Source organism: Corvus hawaiiensis, chromosome Z, assembly GCF_020740725.1.
Source record: "Corvus hawaiiensis isolate bCorHaw1 chromosome Z, bCorHaw1.pri.cur, whole genome shotgun sequence".
Lineage (NCBI taxonomy): Eukaryota > Metazoa > Chordata > Aves > Passeriformes > Corvidae > Corvus > Corvus hawaiiensis.
This window is the reverse complement of record NC_063255.1, coordinates 22,320,886-22,338,259: the sequence shown is the minus strand read 5'-3', so window position 1 is coordinate 22,338,259 and position 17,374 is coordinate 22,320,886. Positions and strand designations below refer to the sequence as shown.

Here is a 17,374-nt window from a genome sequence, read left to right as displayed (position 1 = left end):
TTAACTCCCTGAGGGTTTCTAGTCGAAGCCCTTTGAAAATAAGAGCTTATAATGGAAATCATGACAAACTCAACTGCAGCCATGTCATAAAAATATAGTGAAAATATTCCCAGGAGGAAAAAAAAATAAAATCTGAAACTATGTATTGAGAACCTGTTTTCTCAAAGAGATGCCAAAGACTGTCACACACAGCTAAAACACAGACTCATCACTAGTTTTGGTATCTGGAGGTTGGTTCCTTCAGGGCTCTGCACCTCCTGGACTCAGAATACAGATCAAGAAGCAACTGGCCAATCCTTCATTGGGCAGGTTACACTACACCTGAACAGAAAGGTGGGGTTCCCCTCTCAGCTTCAGCCCAAACATACTTCCCCACGTGGAAAACCAGCTCATGGAGCAGATACCCAGCTGTGCACATCAGAGCACACTTTTCACTTCAAAGGAGATGGTTTGTGACACAGCTGAAGATTTGGCTCTGGTTTTGAGCCAAGTGGAAAGAGTGACCAAAGGAAAACATTATTTACCATTTACAAAACAATTTACAACCACTGACCTTGCACAAGTGTTTTCAGCCTTCAACTAGGTAGCTTTCATGGGGAAATTAAGTTAAAATTACATCTAGTAGGAACTATTTCCTCCACCTTCTGGGAGCCTTGAGATAATTTTATCCTAGAAAGAGTACAGCTTTAAAGTCTATATGCTCAACTTCTGTCATCCTCTGCTTGCTCTTTTATGTTCACAGCTGCTTGCGTTGAAAATAACAATTAGCAGTGATGGACAAAAATAAAAGATTTAAATTTTGGCCTCCAGTAACCAAACCCAAATTTTTATCTATTCATACACTGAATTATTTCAATATTTTTCCTTTTTTTTTTTTTTCTTTTTTAAAGACTATGTGACCAAGACATTGAAAATTGGCAGAAATTTCACTGGCTACAAACCCAATTAAGTTGTTATCCATTTTTGAGATATGTATGTAAAGATGTTTCAATCTGAGAGATAAATAAGTTCAACTGAACTCTTTACACAATTCATTCTGAAATACCTAATTGTTCCATTTATACTATTTTACAAAAAAGACTATGGGCATGCTTACAGACATACAGACATTAAAATAAACCAGTCAGTGCAAAAAGCTGCTTCTGCATGCAGGGGAAGATTCATAAAGTTGTCATGCTTTAAAATATTCTGCTCTTATCATCATCATAAAGATATTTTTATATATATATTTATATATATATATATATATATAAAATCTATGAACACCAGAAGGATCCATTTTGGTAGGGGTTTTTTTATCAGCAAATACTCCTCCCTGAAAAATTTTTTTAAACAGATGAAGACAAGTTTTTAGATTGCAATCAAACATAGAACAACTAGTTTAACTTTTACCTGAAATGCACACTATTTCAGACAAGGGAGTTTTCTAACAAGTTAATATCAAAATCTTGGTATCAAAATTACACATGAAGGTGATCTGAAAAGACTTTATCCCAGTATTTAAAAATTATCTCCTGCATAGTCTTTCAAACAGTTACTCTGAAAATAACACAGGTCTCTAACCTGATTTTTATTTAATGAAGGCATCATATACTTAAAAAAAGTCAGTCTAGGACAAGAATAATGTTAAAATACCAGTGTCGATATTATACCGACAACAAAAAGTATTTCTTGAGTTCCTGTTACAGGTTTGATCCAACCTGTCATACAAATTGATGGAAAAACTCCCACTGACTTCTGGGAGGGTAAAAAAAAGCCTGACCAACAGAAGATACTGTGGTTACTCCCAAGAGGAGGAAAAGAACTCAAATTAAAATAATTAGGAAAAACAGTGACTGTGGTTTAAAAGGCAGAGTAACTGAACTAAAGGAGACCTAAGTGTTTTCTTTACTTAAGCTGCACTTTCGTTTTCCATTGTAAAAATTTTGATTTAATTTTCATTAGAAACTTTTATTAAGTTCTACCTGATGATAACTATACATTTTTTTGGTAGCTACAGAGAAGTCACTTCACATGAAGGAAGGCCTTATTGGAGAGATGACCAAAAAATCCCTGGGTGTAGCAATAGTAAGAAGAATTAAATATTTCTAATATATTGTTTAAATTAATCCTACTTTAAACATCACAGTTTCAAGCCTGCCTATTCAGGATAACTATTAGTATAAAAAAAGAATCCGCAAAACACCAAATTCTTGCATTATTCAAATGAATCTGATGTTGTGGCATTCCCCATCACAAGTAAAGAATGATTCCAGTGGTGTTCACAAGCAGTCTGGTCTGACCCAGGCTGGCAGCTATCAGACCACCACGGTGTTTACTTATCAAGCCTTCCTTTAAATTCCTGTGCCGAGGCCCAACCCATCCCCTGATGACTGCTTATCTGAGGGCAGAGAGGGCTGTTTTTATTCCAGCATGAAGGATGTGGCTGGGCCGTATTTACAGGAGGAAGCAGCGGCTGCTCTGTGTGCACAGGTTGGGGTGACTCATCTCACCCAAAAGTTATCTCTTGGGGACCGCCGATAAGCGAGGTTTGGCACAACTCATAGGAGAGAAAGACAGTGCCAGGAGGCATCCTCAGTGAAAGCTTATCTCTTCTCACTGAGACCCAGGGAACAGCAAAGCAGACACCTGGAATTAGTGGAGATGACTTGCACCCAAACCAAACACATGTAGACGTGTGTGCATGTGCCTGTGTGTGCACACGGGGTGAGACAGCTGCTTCCATAAATATGCCACATGCAACACAGCAGTGACACTGATAAAAACCCTGGACAGGGAATGAACTGCCAAATGGGAGACCAAAAAGGAATGAAATCCACTGTTCACGCTTGTTATAGATAGCTACATTTTTAGGGTGAGCTTATTTATTAGTTCTGCCTAAAAATGAAGAAGGCGTGTTCAAGTTGCAAAACTTGAGAGTGAATGGAGTTAAGGAAAAGTCATGGGTCTGTATCTAGTCTGGATCTCTAGGGTGCTTTACCTCTTTAAATATAAAACTTATTTCCTTATATAAATGTTTTAACATGCAAAAAGGGCATCTGGATGAATACCCTGAATGCTCCTATTGTAGCAAACACAGCCCTACTGTTTTTGGGGTATCTAGACAAGGATTCTAAGTTCTATTTTCCCGAGTTTGGTGATGAAAGCTTAGGGTGGTTCCCCCCACACACCTTTAAAGGTGTTTAGATGTGTGTACTGGCACATGCAGGTGGGTATACTGTGATTTTTTTTTTTAAACTACATGTAGTCACTATAAATTAAGAAAAACAATATCATGGTAATAAAACCCAAAAGAGAAAACAGAACAAACACATACAAAGAGAAAAGCAAACCTCGTTTTTTTAGCATAATCCAAAATAACATCAAGATTGCAAAGATCAGATTGATTTTTTTTTTTAGGTTTTTTTTTTTTTTTTTTTTTTAAAGTTTATGATTGATTCAGATCAGGCTCTGCCATATTCCCATTCTCTGGAAAGACAGGTGGAAAATTGTTATTAAAAGTCGCTGGAAACTCGAGCGCGGCATCGGCATTTTGATAGCCCACGTACGAATTAAACGGCTGCTGAGGAAGTACTTGGCTATCAGGCATCTGCACGAAAGCCCCTGACTGTGTGGTAGGGGGGATTCTTTGGCCAACTAGTTGGATTTTAGGTTCCCTGGGCTCCAGCTGTTGCTTGCTTTCTTCATCCGTGTCAAGACGGGTTAGCTTTTCTATCCACATGCGAAATTTCTCCTCTGTCTGCCTCTGCATCTCGGCAAAGCAGTTCATGGCCTCTTCCAGGACATTGCCTATGCAGTTCCTATCCCACACGGTGCCCCTGTCAAGCAATCCTGGAATTTCCCTGGTCGCTCCTCCAGATCCCCCAGCACGACTGAAGCCAGCTTTAAAGACATTGAGGCCATTTGATAAGACATCATTAAGTAAGAACATAATATCGTTTATTAAGGCATTTTAACTCAGGAAAACAACTTTTCTAATTCTGCCCCTTGGATACAACAATGGGAGAGGAATTAGCATATATTAACCAACAGTATTACTGTTATAATGACATTTTAGACCCACTGAGGTTATAATAGAAATTTTGGCTTCGAAATTATTTTTGTTCTAGAAGTCTCAGACAATTCTGTCACAAAGGTCTCTTTTTTTACCAAATTACTCCAGTTCCCTTGCAATTTCTGTTTTGAATTCAACTGAAGGTGTCAAAACCACTATACAATAACACGTTTAGTTCTATTAAGCTGCAATCCAAAATGCTATTTTTTAACTGACAAACCTGAATAATTACGTGCATTTTACTTACACACTTGGACCCTTTTATAAACAGGCTGTTAAACACAGGTGGAATTGGCCCAAAGCTCATGGCCTGATTTTGGGAACCACACAGAATGCTGATGAGGAGAACACACAACAAACACACAGACATGGAGGGGTTACGTGAGTGCTGTGCTGACACAGGAGGGGAGAGCATCCTCTGGGCCAGGCGTGATGGACGCAGCTCCAAACTCACGCCATGGAGCCCTGACCAGCCTCACACCAGCCAGGACCCTGCCCTGAACCACCATTCCTACAGTCAGTCCCAGGCAAAGCAGAAAACAGGGAATGGTTGGAAGGAAACTGTTCTGCTTCCTGCTATCCATCATAAGGACAGTGGAAATGACTGGCTTTGGGATTATCAGGAAGAACTTCAGCAGCCAGAAGAGAAAGCCAATCCTCATGGCCTTACTCTACATATCAATAACAAAAGGCAGTGGAATCTATATTTTAAAGTCTAGAGTTCACTCAGGAATCATCTAGGAAGCAAAAAACCCCCAAGAAAATGAGGCTCTGTACCCATTTGAGGAATCATAAACAATATGTGCATGCCATCCAAACATAAAAATGTTACCTAAGGTAATTCCAAAACAAGACAAGCATCACATTAAACTACACAAAGGTACAGAAGATGATAATTTAATATCTAAATGTGAAACTTGTAGCATCTTCTAGCTTAAGAGTAATAAAACATACCCTAAGAATGAGAGAAATCATTGCACAACCTAAGTAAATATTTACTAATAAAAACATAAGGCACTAAATCTTTATTGGGATTTCACTGAGTACATGAAATTACAGTATCACTTAAACACTACATTCTTTTTAGGAGCTATTTAAATGAGGTATACACAGATCCTTCAGTAAGAGCTGAACAAAGCCCAGGGTTATTCTCTTATTTCTGAAGAGTAGTTTGTAAGGCTTTCTCACCCATCTGTTTGCCTATCAGACACACCGAAGTTTAGCATTCAAGTCCTCTGCTAAAAATAATTACTTTATAGCAACTAATTTACATCCCTCGAACTGCATGTTAACTAAAATTAATTAAGTAAAATGGTACCTTTTTTCTAAAACATGGCTCCTTTTGTATATTCAGTAATTTTTTCCTCCCTGAAACAAGTATTTCTTCTGTTCATTTCATTCTAGTACTGAACATCCAGTATGATTCTGTTTGTCTTTAGTCAGGATGTTATCTTAAACTCAAGGAACTAAATTACAATCTTTCTGATTTCCACAGACTTACACGTAAGTTTTAATAAATGTTAAGTTTTAATTGCAAATTAAATAAAACCCTTTGATCGTGGTAAGTGAGACAATCTTCTCAGGTTTCTAAAGTAAAGAATGAACTAGAATGGTCAAAGTTGACAAAATTGTTTTGTAAACTGAATAAAGTATGTATTGAAATATATATTGCCCTGCAATACAAATTTTAAAAGCCATCCTTCACAGAGTATCTCCAATTTACAGTAGCAGCAATACAATGTTCTAAATGCTTCCCATGCAGTTACTATAACATGCCCTATTCAATCTTTTCTTCATTTTAGGGCTGAAAAATCCCAAGCCTAAAAATGCGTTTTCACAAATTAAAAATCAGTTGGTCCCTCTTCTGTCTAAAAATTTTAAACTATAGTTTTTTTAATTATGCCAAGTTTAAAGGACAAGAAATTTGAGGTCACATATGGGTTAGAATCAAAGATTCCTCTCTCATTTTCAAGACAACACCTCCTGCAAAACAGCACCTAAGAAACGCCCCAGCACTGTCTTTTTATGGGATCTCTTAAGTACAGTCTAAGTAATAACCAAATCCAAAGTAATTTAATTTAGGAGGTCTGGCAACATAACAAATTAAGATATGCTTTTTCTTTGTTCTAAACTAGCAATGGTTGGTTCCTCTGTGTTACTCTGCTGCAGACACTTCGAAATTAATATCTTATACCAAATCATTCTTAACAGACTATTTCTTTTTCCTAACAATTAACTACAAAGAATGTCATTCTGAGTTACTTGAACCAAATTCATCCCTTGCAGGTGCTTCACTCAAGATCTATGCACAGTTCTTAGGAGTAAGGAATCTGTGCCTGTCTCTTTGGGTTTACTGCCTATTAAAAAAGTCTTGTCTTTTTTTTAACAAAGTGAGATGCAGCTTTTTCAACATTAACACTCAAACTTTTTAACACATTTTTGTGATAGCCTAAAACATAAGTCACCCCCGTATCAATTCAGATTTTTCTGAGTGGTAGAAAGCACAGTGGTGTTAAAAAGCAAATATTTTTGTATAGTATTCGATTTTTTAAAAATCCCTTACTTCTTCCAAAAGAGAAGTGTTTACATAGCAATAGATATTGATTCCCACACTTGCTGTCATCCCAATTTCGTTCAGAGTTAATTTGCAACATCACATGTGAAATTGTTTAAAGGAAAAACTTCCTACTACACCAGGAAGTCTAGCAGGATCTCTTTCAGGACTCTTATGCCATGTTTATGTGGTGCTTAAGAACAGCAAAATCCTAAATGCCAACAGAGAAGCTCAGTCATTAAAAGGCAACAAATTGTTCCTCATCTGCAGTAATCCAAAAATCACAGCATTCCCTGAAATAAAGAACCAAAGATTATGACTGCTCACATCAGGAGCACCCTGAAGTTTACACTGAACCTGTATTTTCAGGTGTAAATTAACACCACAGGATGCATTCAGAATACTGTAACTTACACTGTGCTGAGCTCCTGTGCAGCTCACAGTACTTGTATTGAAGTATGACCAGTAAAATCTCGACTCCTCAGTCCTTCTTGAGGAGAGAACCAAGCCTGCCACTATTTTAATCCACAGTACCTTTAAGTTCAGCAGAAAGACCTGACTCTCTTGTACAACAGCTCTGTCTGCAACTTCATGGCATTTTCATGTATTTCACTGAACATTTTCTTTACCTTACAAATTTAGCCAAACATATTTCTGAGCCAGTGATGTGGATGGTTTTAAAAAAGGTAACTGCATTATTTAAATGGAAGAGTTTTACTAACACAATATGAAAGGCTACTGTATTCTCAAATGTGGCAATTTCATTTTTCAGACCACACACAAACTGTCTGCTGCAACACTACCTGTGTTGACAGCTTAAGAGTCTGTGTAATTTTTGTCATGAAGGCCAAATTAACTGTCACTAAAAATTTTAAAGCACCTCTGTTGGCAAAGCTGTTTTTCAGGCAACAGAAGGATAAAAATGAAAATTATATTAAAATAAGTGATGTTGAGTAAGTACTCAAGACTGCAGCTGAATGTCCAAACACACACTAACAGGAACACGTGCTGCCTGTAAAAAATTCTTCTCCATCAACGTGTACAGATAACTCTTTTAAAAGTAAAGGCAAAAGTTTTTCATGCTTGTGTCCTGACACTGAAGTCAAACCTTTCGGCTTTCAAGTGTGTGCTGAGAACACTCACGGCCTCAAATTCCAATAACACTTTTTGATACCCTGCATTGTTTTCTATTTACACATTCACTCCCTCAATTTTGAGGCTATTCACAGTCTTTTGCTAAGTGCACTGAAATGGATTTCTAGCCAGAAAAAGGAACTGAGTCCTTTGCCAGCTCCAGGCAGAGGGATGGCAGATGGCCTGGGAACCCACCACTGTGACGGAGCGCTATGCGTCCAACCAGACTCGCAGCTCCACTGCAGCTCTAAAAACCACAACGTCTCCTTCCCCCACAAGCAGCACAGGATGCATTTTTTGGACACATCCTTATCTCTACAGAGGGTATTTTTCTCTTGCCCTTGGAAGGCGTTTCCCACAAGGTAAAGCCATTTCTCTTTAAAGGAAAACCACAGCGTGGCAGGTACGTGTCACACCCCATTGCACCAAGGGGGCAGCTCAAAGCTTTTAACGTCTTAAGCAGAACCCAACACCAAGCAGATGACACATGCTATAAAATTAGAATAAATGGTTAATGTCCCTCCCTCAGGATGGTCTGTGCACTCTTGCACTGCAGGTAAAGCTGAGCCTTGGTGTAATCATCGCCAATAGTCAAGCTCTTCATGCAATGGGATTCCTTCACCACAAGAATCTCGTGGTCAAGACCAAGAGTCAAATACAGAAGAGCCCAGTGACACACTAAAAATACCCTGGAGTGGCTTCAGATCCCCACAACGGCCCTCAGAAACCTAAGCAGACCTGAAAATACCATGTGGTGCCATTCTGGGTCACAAGGTACTTTTATGACTTAAAAAAAGAATGTGACCTGAGGGATTTATTCTGTGTGTTTTGGGGTTTTTTCAGAGGTGGGGAAGAACCGGTCCCAAAAATCAATGAAACAGTCTTCTTCAACAGGCTTTAAATCAGACTTAAATAGCCCAAAGTGTAAATATTATAAATAAAAAGGCAAAACTACGAAAGCTACAAGACTGACTAACTACTGAATTGGTAAAAATAATTTTAGATCTCTATTAAAAGTTTACTACACAATAATTACAGGAGGATATTATGCCTTTTCCAGACATTCTAATAATAAACATTTACTTCCTTTGTGCAACCTGCTTCCTAGCAGGTGTGGGAAAAATGCCAGTTTTCGTGGTGAAAGCATCATCCACCATAATCAACTCAGTTAAATCAGTTATTTGTAAAATCTGCTGCAATATTTTACATAATTTGTCTAGGAAGTATTAGTTCAGCAACTTAATATTGCAGTTTTCCCTTAAATGTTCTTCTCCTTTGTAAGATGTTGTTTTTCTCAAAAAGAAAAAACTTCTAGCACAACAGGCAAAAAGGCATGTAACCCAGTAAAAATTGGCAAGCCAAAAAGTTTATTTTTATGTATTTTTATTTTTATGGATTTTATTTCCGATTGCCATATGATGATGGTTCTATGGTATAATATGCTGCAAGAATAATTCACACAAAGTCCTGTCCACAGCGCTTGGGCTAATAAAATAACAAAGACTCAGCAGACAAAAACCTTGAAGAATTCAACTTTCTTTTGCTAATAAAATGACACTAATAAAATGACAAGAAGGCCCCTATAATTTGCTGCCTCCCATCTTAACATAGATGTGTCAGCAAGTTAGAAGTGTAGAAATTATTGATCCTTATGACATAGGAAAACAGTAACAACTTTGTCTAAAATGTTGAAAATTTAGGTGTGAATATAGCTTGGGCACCTGTGTAATTGCATTTTGTATCCTAAAATAGGTGACCAGCTGCAATCTGCAAGAACTTAGAATAAGGCTAAGCAGGTTTGTCATGCACTGACATGTTGAGCTGAAAGCACAGAATAAGTGCAATAATGGCCAGGGCCTTACTGTTATACAGGCAAGAGGTGTGTTGTGCCATTTCTAACACAGCTACCAAGCTGTGGGCTTTATATATTAAAGCATAGCTGGCCACTTATCTTAAGAATTAGATTATCACCATCTAAGGGGATTTGACAGCACTGACATGAGTTCATATAGGCTTACAAAGATCTGAAAAATCCAGACTTCAAAGGTAGTCCTTCCTCCCATTTACCATTTCTATGCTTTGTTGGTGTGCAAAAGTGCACAGGAACCTCAGAACACATTTTTAAAATTTGCCCACGTCTTGTTATTGCACTGCAGTCTTCAAATTTACACAGAGCTGCAGTTCTCCTGGGTTTTTCTCAAGTGTCACTCATCTAACTTAGCATGACAGCTGAGAAACGATGTCAGGCGCGTTACAGTTCAGTTTAAAAAACATCCTCTACCTGGTATCTCTGCAGTGATTGTCTTGCAGCTCCCTGAAACCTCTTCATCATCATCTGATGAGCTCGTGCTGGAGTCACAGGTCAGGTCACTGTCGCTGGTACTGCTGTCCTGCAGCAGGTTGTACTTCTTGCGAGCAGCTGCCTCCCGCTTCTGTCTCAAGAGCCGGATCCTCTCTTTGTGCTTTTGGCTCCGGTGACCCTTTACCTTGGTTACTCGGCCGTTCTGCTTATCACTAGACTGTCGGTTTTTCTTGGCAGCCATTGTTGAAGTTTCACTTTCAGACCTGGATCTCCTGGATTTCCTCCCGACCGCAGCCCCAGACACCGCAGAAGGGTCTCCCTCTGTGGCGGCTTCAGCTTGGCAGGGCTCGTTCTCCTCTGCGGAAGACAACGTGTCTGAGTCGGCCAAATGCCCGCTGGAGGAAGGAGAAAGCATGCAGTGATTGGAAGAGTCACTCTCATAAACTCGGCCACCCACTGGCTTGTCACTCTCCGTAGATGCCAGCTGAGACTCCGAGGAGTCCCGCCTCAGTTCCATCAGTAAGCAAGGCATGGAAGAGAGCACCGCAGAGTCTGCTGCAGTGGGCACGCTGTCCTTCTGAGTTTGTGTCTCGAGTTCTATCGGCCCATCTTCATCAGGAGGAGTCTCATGCTTTTCAGAAGTCTTTGGTGGAACTTCTGAATCAACAAGTTCTTCTGCTTTTCCTACTGCCTCCATCTTCATTGCAGAGCAAGGTCCTTCTAGACTCAAAGCATTGAGCACGTTGTCTGGGAGGCTGGGTGAGCTAGACGTGGTCTCCAGCAATGCAGTGGCCTGCACAGGAACAGAACAGTAGGAGAGAATTATGCAAGTAACTCAGCCTGCTCTTCATGGTGTTACCTTAAACAACTCACTGCTTTCTGTTGCACACAGTATGGGTTCACAGAACCCCAGAGTGGTTTGGGTTGGAAGGGACCTTACAGATCTTCCAGTCCCACCCCCTGCCATGGGCAGGGACAACTTCCACTATCCCAGGGTGCTCCAAGGCCCGACCAACCTGGCCCAGAACAACAGCCACAGCTGCTCTGGGAAACCTGTGCCAAGGCCTCACCACCCTGACAGCCAAGAATTCCTTCCCAACATCTCTTCTAACCCTGCCCTCTGTCAGTGGGACATTGCCCCTTAATCCCATCACTCCAGGCCCTTGTCCAGAGTCCCTGGCAGGCACTGGCAGGGGCTCTAAGGTCTCTCTGGAGCCTTCTTTTCTCCAGGTGAACACCCCCAGCTCTCCCAGCCTGGCTCCACAGAAGAGCATTTTACTATTCAGCATCATGCTGGTTTTCTTAATTTACTTTTTCCTCGTGAATGCATCCTGTTACACCAAATTATTCCTTCATTTACACGCCCACAAAAAATGGTACCGGAGTCACACTGAATGGGATTCCCAGTGGAACCATTCAGCAATGGAACCTTACGTACCAAAGACTTATTACATAAAGAAGTGCTATGAAATGCTACTGAATTGTCAGAGGCACAGCTACAGGCTCTGGCTTCAGAGGCATTAGCTACAGATTGCTCTCACCAGAGAACCACCATGCTGGTGAGTCATGTAAAGATGTTTTAGGAATATCTAATACACCATTCAGGAAGTCCTTGAGTGTCTCCCATGCAAGTTCTGGTTATATGAGAACCTCAAGGCTGACCTAGATTCTCTCAAATCTGCCAGGAAAGAAGCACTAAATACTAGGGGCTGTAAGCAAGAAACATTATCCGCCCACACCAGTATCCTACATTTAACTTCAAGTTATAATTTAATAAATTGCATTGCTTCAGTGCAAATAAGAAGACCAAGCTGTTTACCTGATTGATAACTTGCACATTATCTATCCAGAAGTACTTGAAGCAACTTCAAGGAAATTTTGTTGGAGAGATCAATAGTTACCATTCTGTCTTCATTATTCTCACTTTGCCTTTCATCTACATTTTCACTTGGAATACAACATGGAATAAAGATCTTTCAATTACCACATTCGCTTGCAGATGCATAGTATGGAACAAATCCTTTACAGCTTCAGAAGTACAGTAAATTATAAATTTATGGCACTTCAAAACACAAAGTGTAGGCAAGAAAACGCAGCAGTGAGATCTTATCTGAAAAATTGCATTTCTGCAGAGAAGGCCAATCAGCACTTGAGCACCCTGAGGAAGCATGGATGGTTCAGAGAGATTTTTCTGTACCCTGAGAATCCTTCTTCAGTTTCCTGATCCATCCCAAGCTGCCTGTAAGCTTGTATACGTGTATGTAATACACAATATAAGGTGTATAAATACTTCCCTGCTTCTGAAAGGTGCAAAGCTCAGTATTGTCCTGTGTACCCTAACCCACTTTGAAACTTCATTTTTAGAGAACACTAAAATAGAGTTCATGGTTCCTTCAGGCTAATGAATGAACTGCTGTATGGTACAAGGAAATGATGGAAATACTTATGGGAGAGAAACACTAGCTAAGGAAAGAAAGGTTGGTTAGTATCAGACATCACAAGATGGAGATGACAAGACCAGATATGCTAAGTATGAGGAAAAAAAAGCCACAAATGCAAAATCTCAAAAAATAAACCCAGCATTTTCCTTCCAAAGAACAGAATAAAATGCATACTGTGAAATAGAAGAACACATATATCAGGAAAAATATTTGTGAATACTTGCACTGAGTAAATCTCTCCTGAAAGCAACTTCAAAGAAGAATTTCTGGAGCCAGTAATTTAATGTAAGCAGTAAATATCACGTAGGAACAATTTATTTCCAAGGCTACAGCAGAGCACCAACAAACCCAAATGATGAATACATATGTTCTGAGACATAAATCCATGTCAATACTGTAATAAAATCAATATTTCTATGTAATTCACTCACAAACCTGTATTATCAAATAATTCTCCTATTATACAGGTAAGTAAGACACAGATTTGGTGATGGAACAAGTGGAATTTGTATTGTAACTGCTAGTGCAGCTCCCAGTTTTCCTCTGGCCATGCACTTTAAAATGAAAAATATCTTCTCTACGAGTTTTGAAAAGTACACACAGGGAAAAAAGTGGTTGCTCAAGACACAAAGCGAAAGAGTATTAGCCTGGCCAAATGAAAACATACTTAAATATTCATACTAATAACTGCAGAACAGCTTCTGCACTGTTCAACCTTTTAGCCCAGGGAGCACAAAGAAGAGAGCTTGACACAAAGCTGAAGGGCAGCTGAAGTGAGCTACTGATTTTTTTCCACAGATGTCCTGCTTGGAAAGATCATTTACCTCACACTTCCCAAAGGGGCTGTAGCAACACCTGCACTTGCCTTTCCATCTCTCTGGTCTACCAGCCAGAAAAAGAAAATGTTTCATCTGCACATTGCCACCTTGCTAACAGCTCAACTACAATGATTTTATAGGAGTTTTTAATATTAAGTGGGATCTTTAACTACTCCAGCCACACTAGTTTGATCCCTCACACAGTGATTTTCAGTGAGTTGGCAGTAGAGGGAATAGCAATTTCATGACACTGACATGTTTCCATGTACATAGAAAAAAATACGCGTTCTGGTAAGGTTTGTACTCTTCAGGTCCCTTGAACTGGCTCTTAAGACATCACCAATTCCACTATTTTTACATATATATAAACCAGAGCTTTGCCTTTCTCTCAGTGGGAAAAAAAAAACCCCACCATGACTCAAACAGACTTTGCTGCAGGGAAGAACACAGTCGGTTTGGCAGAAAATATCTATGCCAAGGAAAGCCTTGTCTCAAAGAAAGAAAAAAATGTCCTTATTTAGTTCTACCTGAAAAATGTACAGAACAGCAAGAAGAGACTTTATTGAAAAACTCTCATTCCTTTCTCGCCACTCACCTTTCTAGTAACAGCACTAGAAAAGGAAATCTCAAGGTGGTGCTAGAGAAAAACCATTTTTCTACTGAAATGAGAACACAGCACTGAAAAATAAGTTGTGATGCTTACAGACACAGATGGATACTTAATCAGACGTTGATCAGAAATGGCATTCTCCTTTTCCTGATGAACAGATACTGCACTAACGATTTTAAAAGGCAATTTTGTAAAAACTTCTGTGCTGGATTTTTCGAACAGAAAATACGTTACTTTCCAAGTCACACACAGAACATACCAGTGTGCAGAAACCATTAAATTATTTAACCATACCACTACCTGGGAAATATTTTCAAATCATGGACTTATTTGTAAAGGCACACAATTTGTACACTAGGGAATCTGCAGTTCAGGGAAGAAATCTTGAAGGTCAGATTTGCACAGACAGCCCAGCCCCTCTAACAGTTTGCTGCCACTAACAAGGATAGGTTTTATCCCCTATTCTTTACCCACCTAACTGTGACTGCACCATCATATTCCCTCCTTTGCACATAACTGGCTCACTCCTCTGTGGGTAGATTCCTTTCAATAAGCCAGCAGAAATCAAAATGAGAAAGTAAGTGACATTTTCTGCTAGAGCTGGCAGGAAGGAGGGAAGGGAGAGCAAGCACAAATCATCCTTGTAGAAAAAAACCTAATCTGGTTAAAACCTGCCTCCTGTTTTGTGTCATCACACCTTGAACTCACAGGTTCTTCCTAAACACAGTAGAGGGTACTGAGCGTTCTTTCACAGCACTGTTTGCTCTGGGAAGAGATTTTTGTAGATTAAAAAAAAAAAATGATTAAGAGCAAAAAAACTCAGAGATGATAGTAGCTTCCTAAAGAACAATTTTCACTAATATATACTACTGCACAAAGACTTATATTAAAGATAGCAGGTTTCCCAGAGCAGAGTCTCAGGCATCAGATTATAAAAATAAATAATTTAACAGAGTGTTAGAGCAGCAGATCAGCTGTGAGTCTCTGGACAGGGACCCTGAACAAAGGAATCCCCAGAGAGCCACACCTTAGGCACCCGCCCCCTCACACATCTTGCCTGTGCCTCTTAGTTCAGTGCTGAGTTTTGGTCTGGGGCCTTGCAGTACCTCATTGGGCTCTTTCTCAATGTCCAGGCAGGCCATTCAACTCTTGTGGAGTTGCAGCTTCTGCTGGTGGTTGTTGCCTGCTGATCTTGTGGTTTGAGCTTCTGGTGCCTCTGTTCCATGACAGAGCACAGGAAACTAAAAAAGCCCTCACTTAGGTAAACAGTACTCAGCAGCAGCTAAAATATCCATTTGTTATCAATGTCCTTCTCACACCACGGACAAAACACAGCTCTATCAGCTAGTGGGAAGATTACTAAGGAAATTAATTCTGTTCCGGAAACAAACATTTCTAGCTCTAAGTTCACAGCTTAAGGTTGAAGGCTTCATCAAACCCAGCTACTCAGGCCAAGCAAACAACATACTAAATCACGTATCATATAGTAACATCTAGAACGTTTCTTATTTTACTTACTTAAGCTGAACAAGGAGTATCTCTCAACAGCCTGAAATACTTAATAAACCCCATGACACCATAACCTTAATTCTACATTGTCATTTTAGGTGTTATTGAGCTAACTAATGATAAAAAATGCCTAGCTTGTATGAAGCAAACCAGCTCTTCTTTTACTGAACCTATGGCCAGGACAGATTCTTACTTTGGAGGTACTACTTTTTTCACAGCAGTATGCTGAAAAACTCACTCTAGGTTATTACTAACACATTTCCTCTAAATCACAGAGGAACAGACCACTTCTTTTCCCTGCTTATGGTCATATCACCTTCTTATGCCAATTCTAGCAACTGTCAAAATAAAAAAAAAATTCTAGCAGAACACTGCCTTTTAATGCCCTTTCAGTTAGTACTAAAAGAAAACAATTTGAACAACCCACCTCCTCTCAACACTTACCATTCAACTGGAAGCTATAATTTTTTTTTTTTAATGAGAAACTGTACCTATATTATTGCAGCAAATAACATCATGTACGTTCTTCAGGCTTTTGTGACTACATAAATGAAAAGTTAAACTGCAGTGCTGCATACAAGTTATTTGTTCAGAACACACAGTTAATTAGACATCCTTCCAGATCCCTTCAACCTCATAGTTCCAGTGCCACAGAAGTCAGTTATTTTCATCTAAATCTGAGTATGTTATGATATTTATAAGGAACTAAACACTATAATGGCTCATTTTTACATAAACAATTATTTCCATCGCCAGTGGATTACATTATCTCACATTTACCCAACAGAGATGGAATAAATCAGAGGTGAGAGAGGTAATGACAAATGCATAGAACAGAGGCTAATAAAATTATGTAAAACAGCTGACTATTTTTAAAAATGTAAACACACAGACAAGCTCATCAAGAGCTCTGACTCGAACACTTGATGACTGCGTGTCTGAGGAGAGTGGATTGGGAAAGGGCAGAAGCAGCACACAGCCTGGGTGCTGAAGAGTTGACTGTAATGCACGTTTGCTTCATAATACAGGATAAGTTTTTGCAAAAAGCAAAGTTAGGCCCTCTTCTGACAGAAGGATGTGTAACTCTGAAGATGTGAAGTGCTAATGAATGTGTCCACTTGCAAAGCTTCACCAAAATCCTTTGCAGGTGTAGCTGTGTCTCGATCGTGCTTTTTTTCTTCTCAAATCACCTTCCCTTGCATTGAAAACCAAGACAATTAATTCAGTGAACTCACCAGTGACATTTTAGTATAAAAAACACAGAGATATATCAGAGAATCACAGAATGTTTTGGGTTGGAAGGGACCTTAAAGATGATCCAGTTCCAATCCCCTGCTAAGGGCAAGGACACCTTCTGCTAGATCGGGATGTTCCAAGCCCCATCCAACCTTGCCTTGGACACTTCCCGGGACGGGGCAGACTGTGCCAGGGCCTCACCACCCTCACAGCCAAGAATTTCTTCCTAGTATCTCATCTAAACCTACCCTCTGTCAGTTTAAAGCCATTACCTAAAGCGGACAGCAGAATGTCTAATTGACTAAAAACAAATCAATCCAAATAATCAGGCATCTATCAAGAAAGACTAATCTGCACTGAGACAAATGTGGAAATACTGACACTTTCTGGACTTCCCAGCATGTTCAGCTCCTCCCAAAGATACCACACATTCCTTTTCATCTTCTTTGAAGTGTCACACAAACCAGCACACTTAAAACAACAGAAGTGAGACCAGCACTCAGTCAATTTAACCCAAGACAGTTGACTCAGCTCTGTGTGGATGTGTGTGCAGAATGCTCCACAGCAGATTTTTCATAACACTGAGCCACCCCCACAGGGATACTGTGTAATTTATATAGCGTTCCTTTGAAAATGCTGCCCTAAAGCTGACTCACTGGCATGCGATTCTACCTAAGGCACATTTCTGGGAGTGGAGCTGGCTCTTTATCAGATGA

General features: G+C 39.6%; 1 protein-coding gene across 2 annotated transcripts in view; it reads right to left on the bottom strand.

Annotated features, from left to right (window-relative positions):
* Positions 1–17,374, bottom strand: part of CZH18orf25 (chromosome Z C18orf25 homolog) — a 45,241-nt gene that overhangs the window by 19,547 nt on the left and 8,320 nt on the right. Inside the window, exons 1-2 of one of the 2 annotated variants that reach the window (XM_048291130.1) lie at positions 10,024–10,831; positions 838–3,882 (exon numbers count right to left, since the gene is read on the bottom strand). In XM_048291130.1, the coding sequence (XP_048147087.1) occupies positions 3,428–3,882; positions 10,024–10,747 (1,179 nt within the window). In that variant the 5' untranslated portion in view covers positions 10,748–10,831 and the 3' untranslated portion in view covers positions 838–3,427. Of the gene's footprint in view, positions 1–837; positions 3,883–10,023; positions 10,838–17,374 lie in introns of those variants that run through there. The other variant, XM_048291133.1, reaches the window with a different exon arrangement.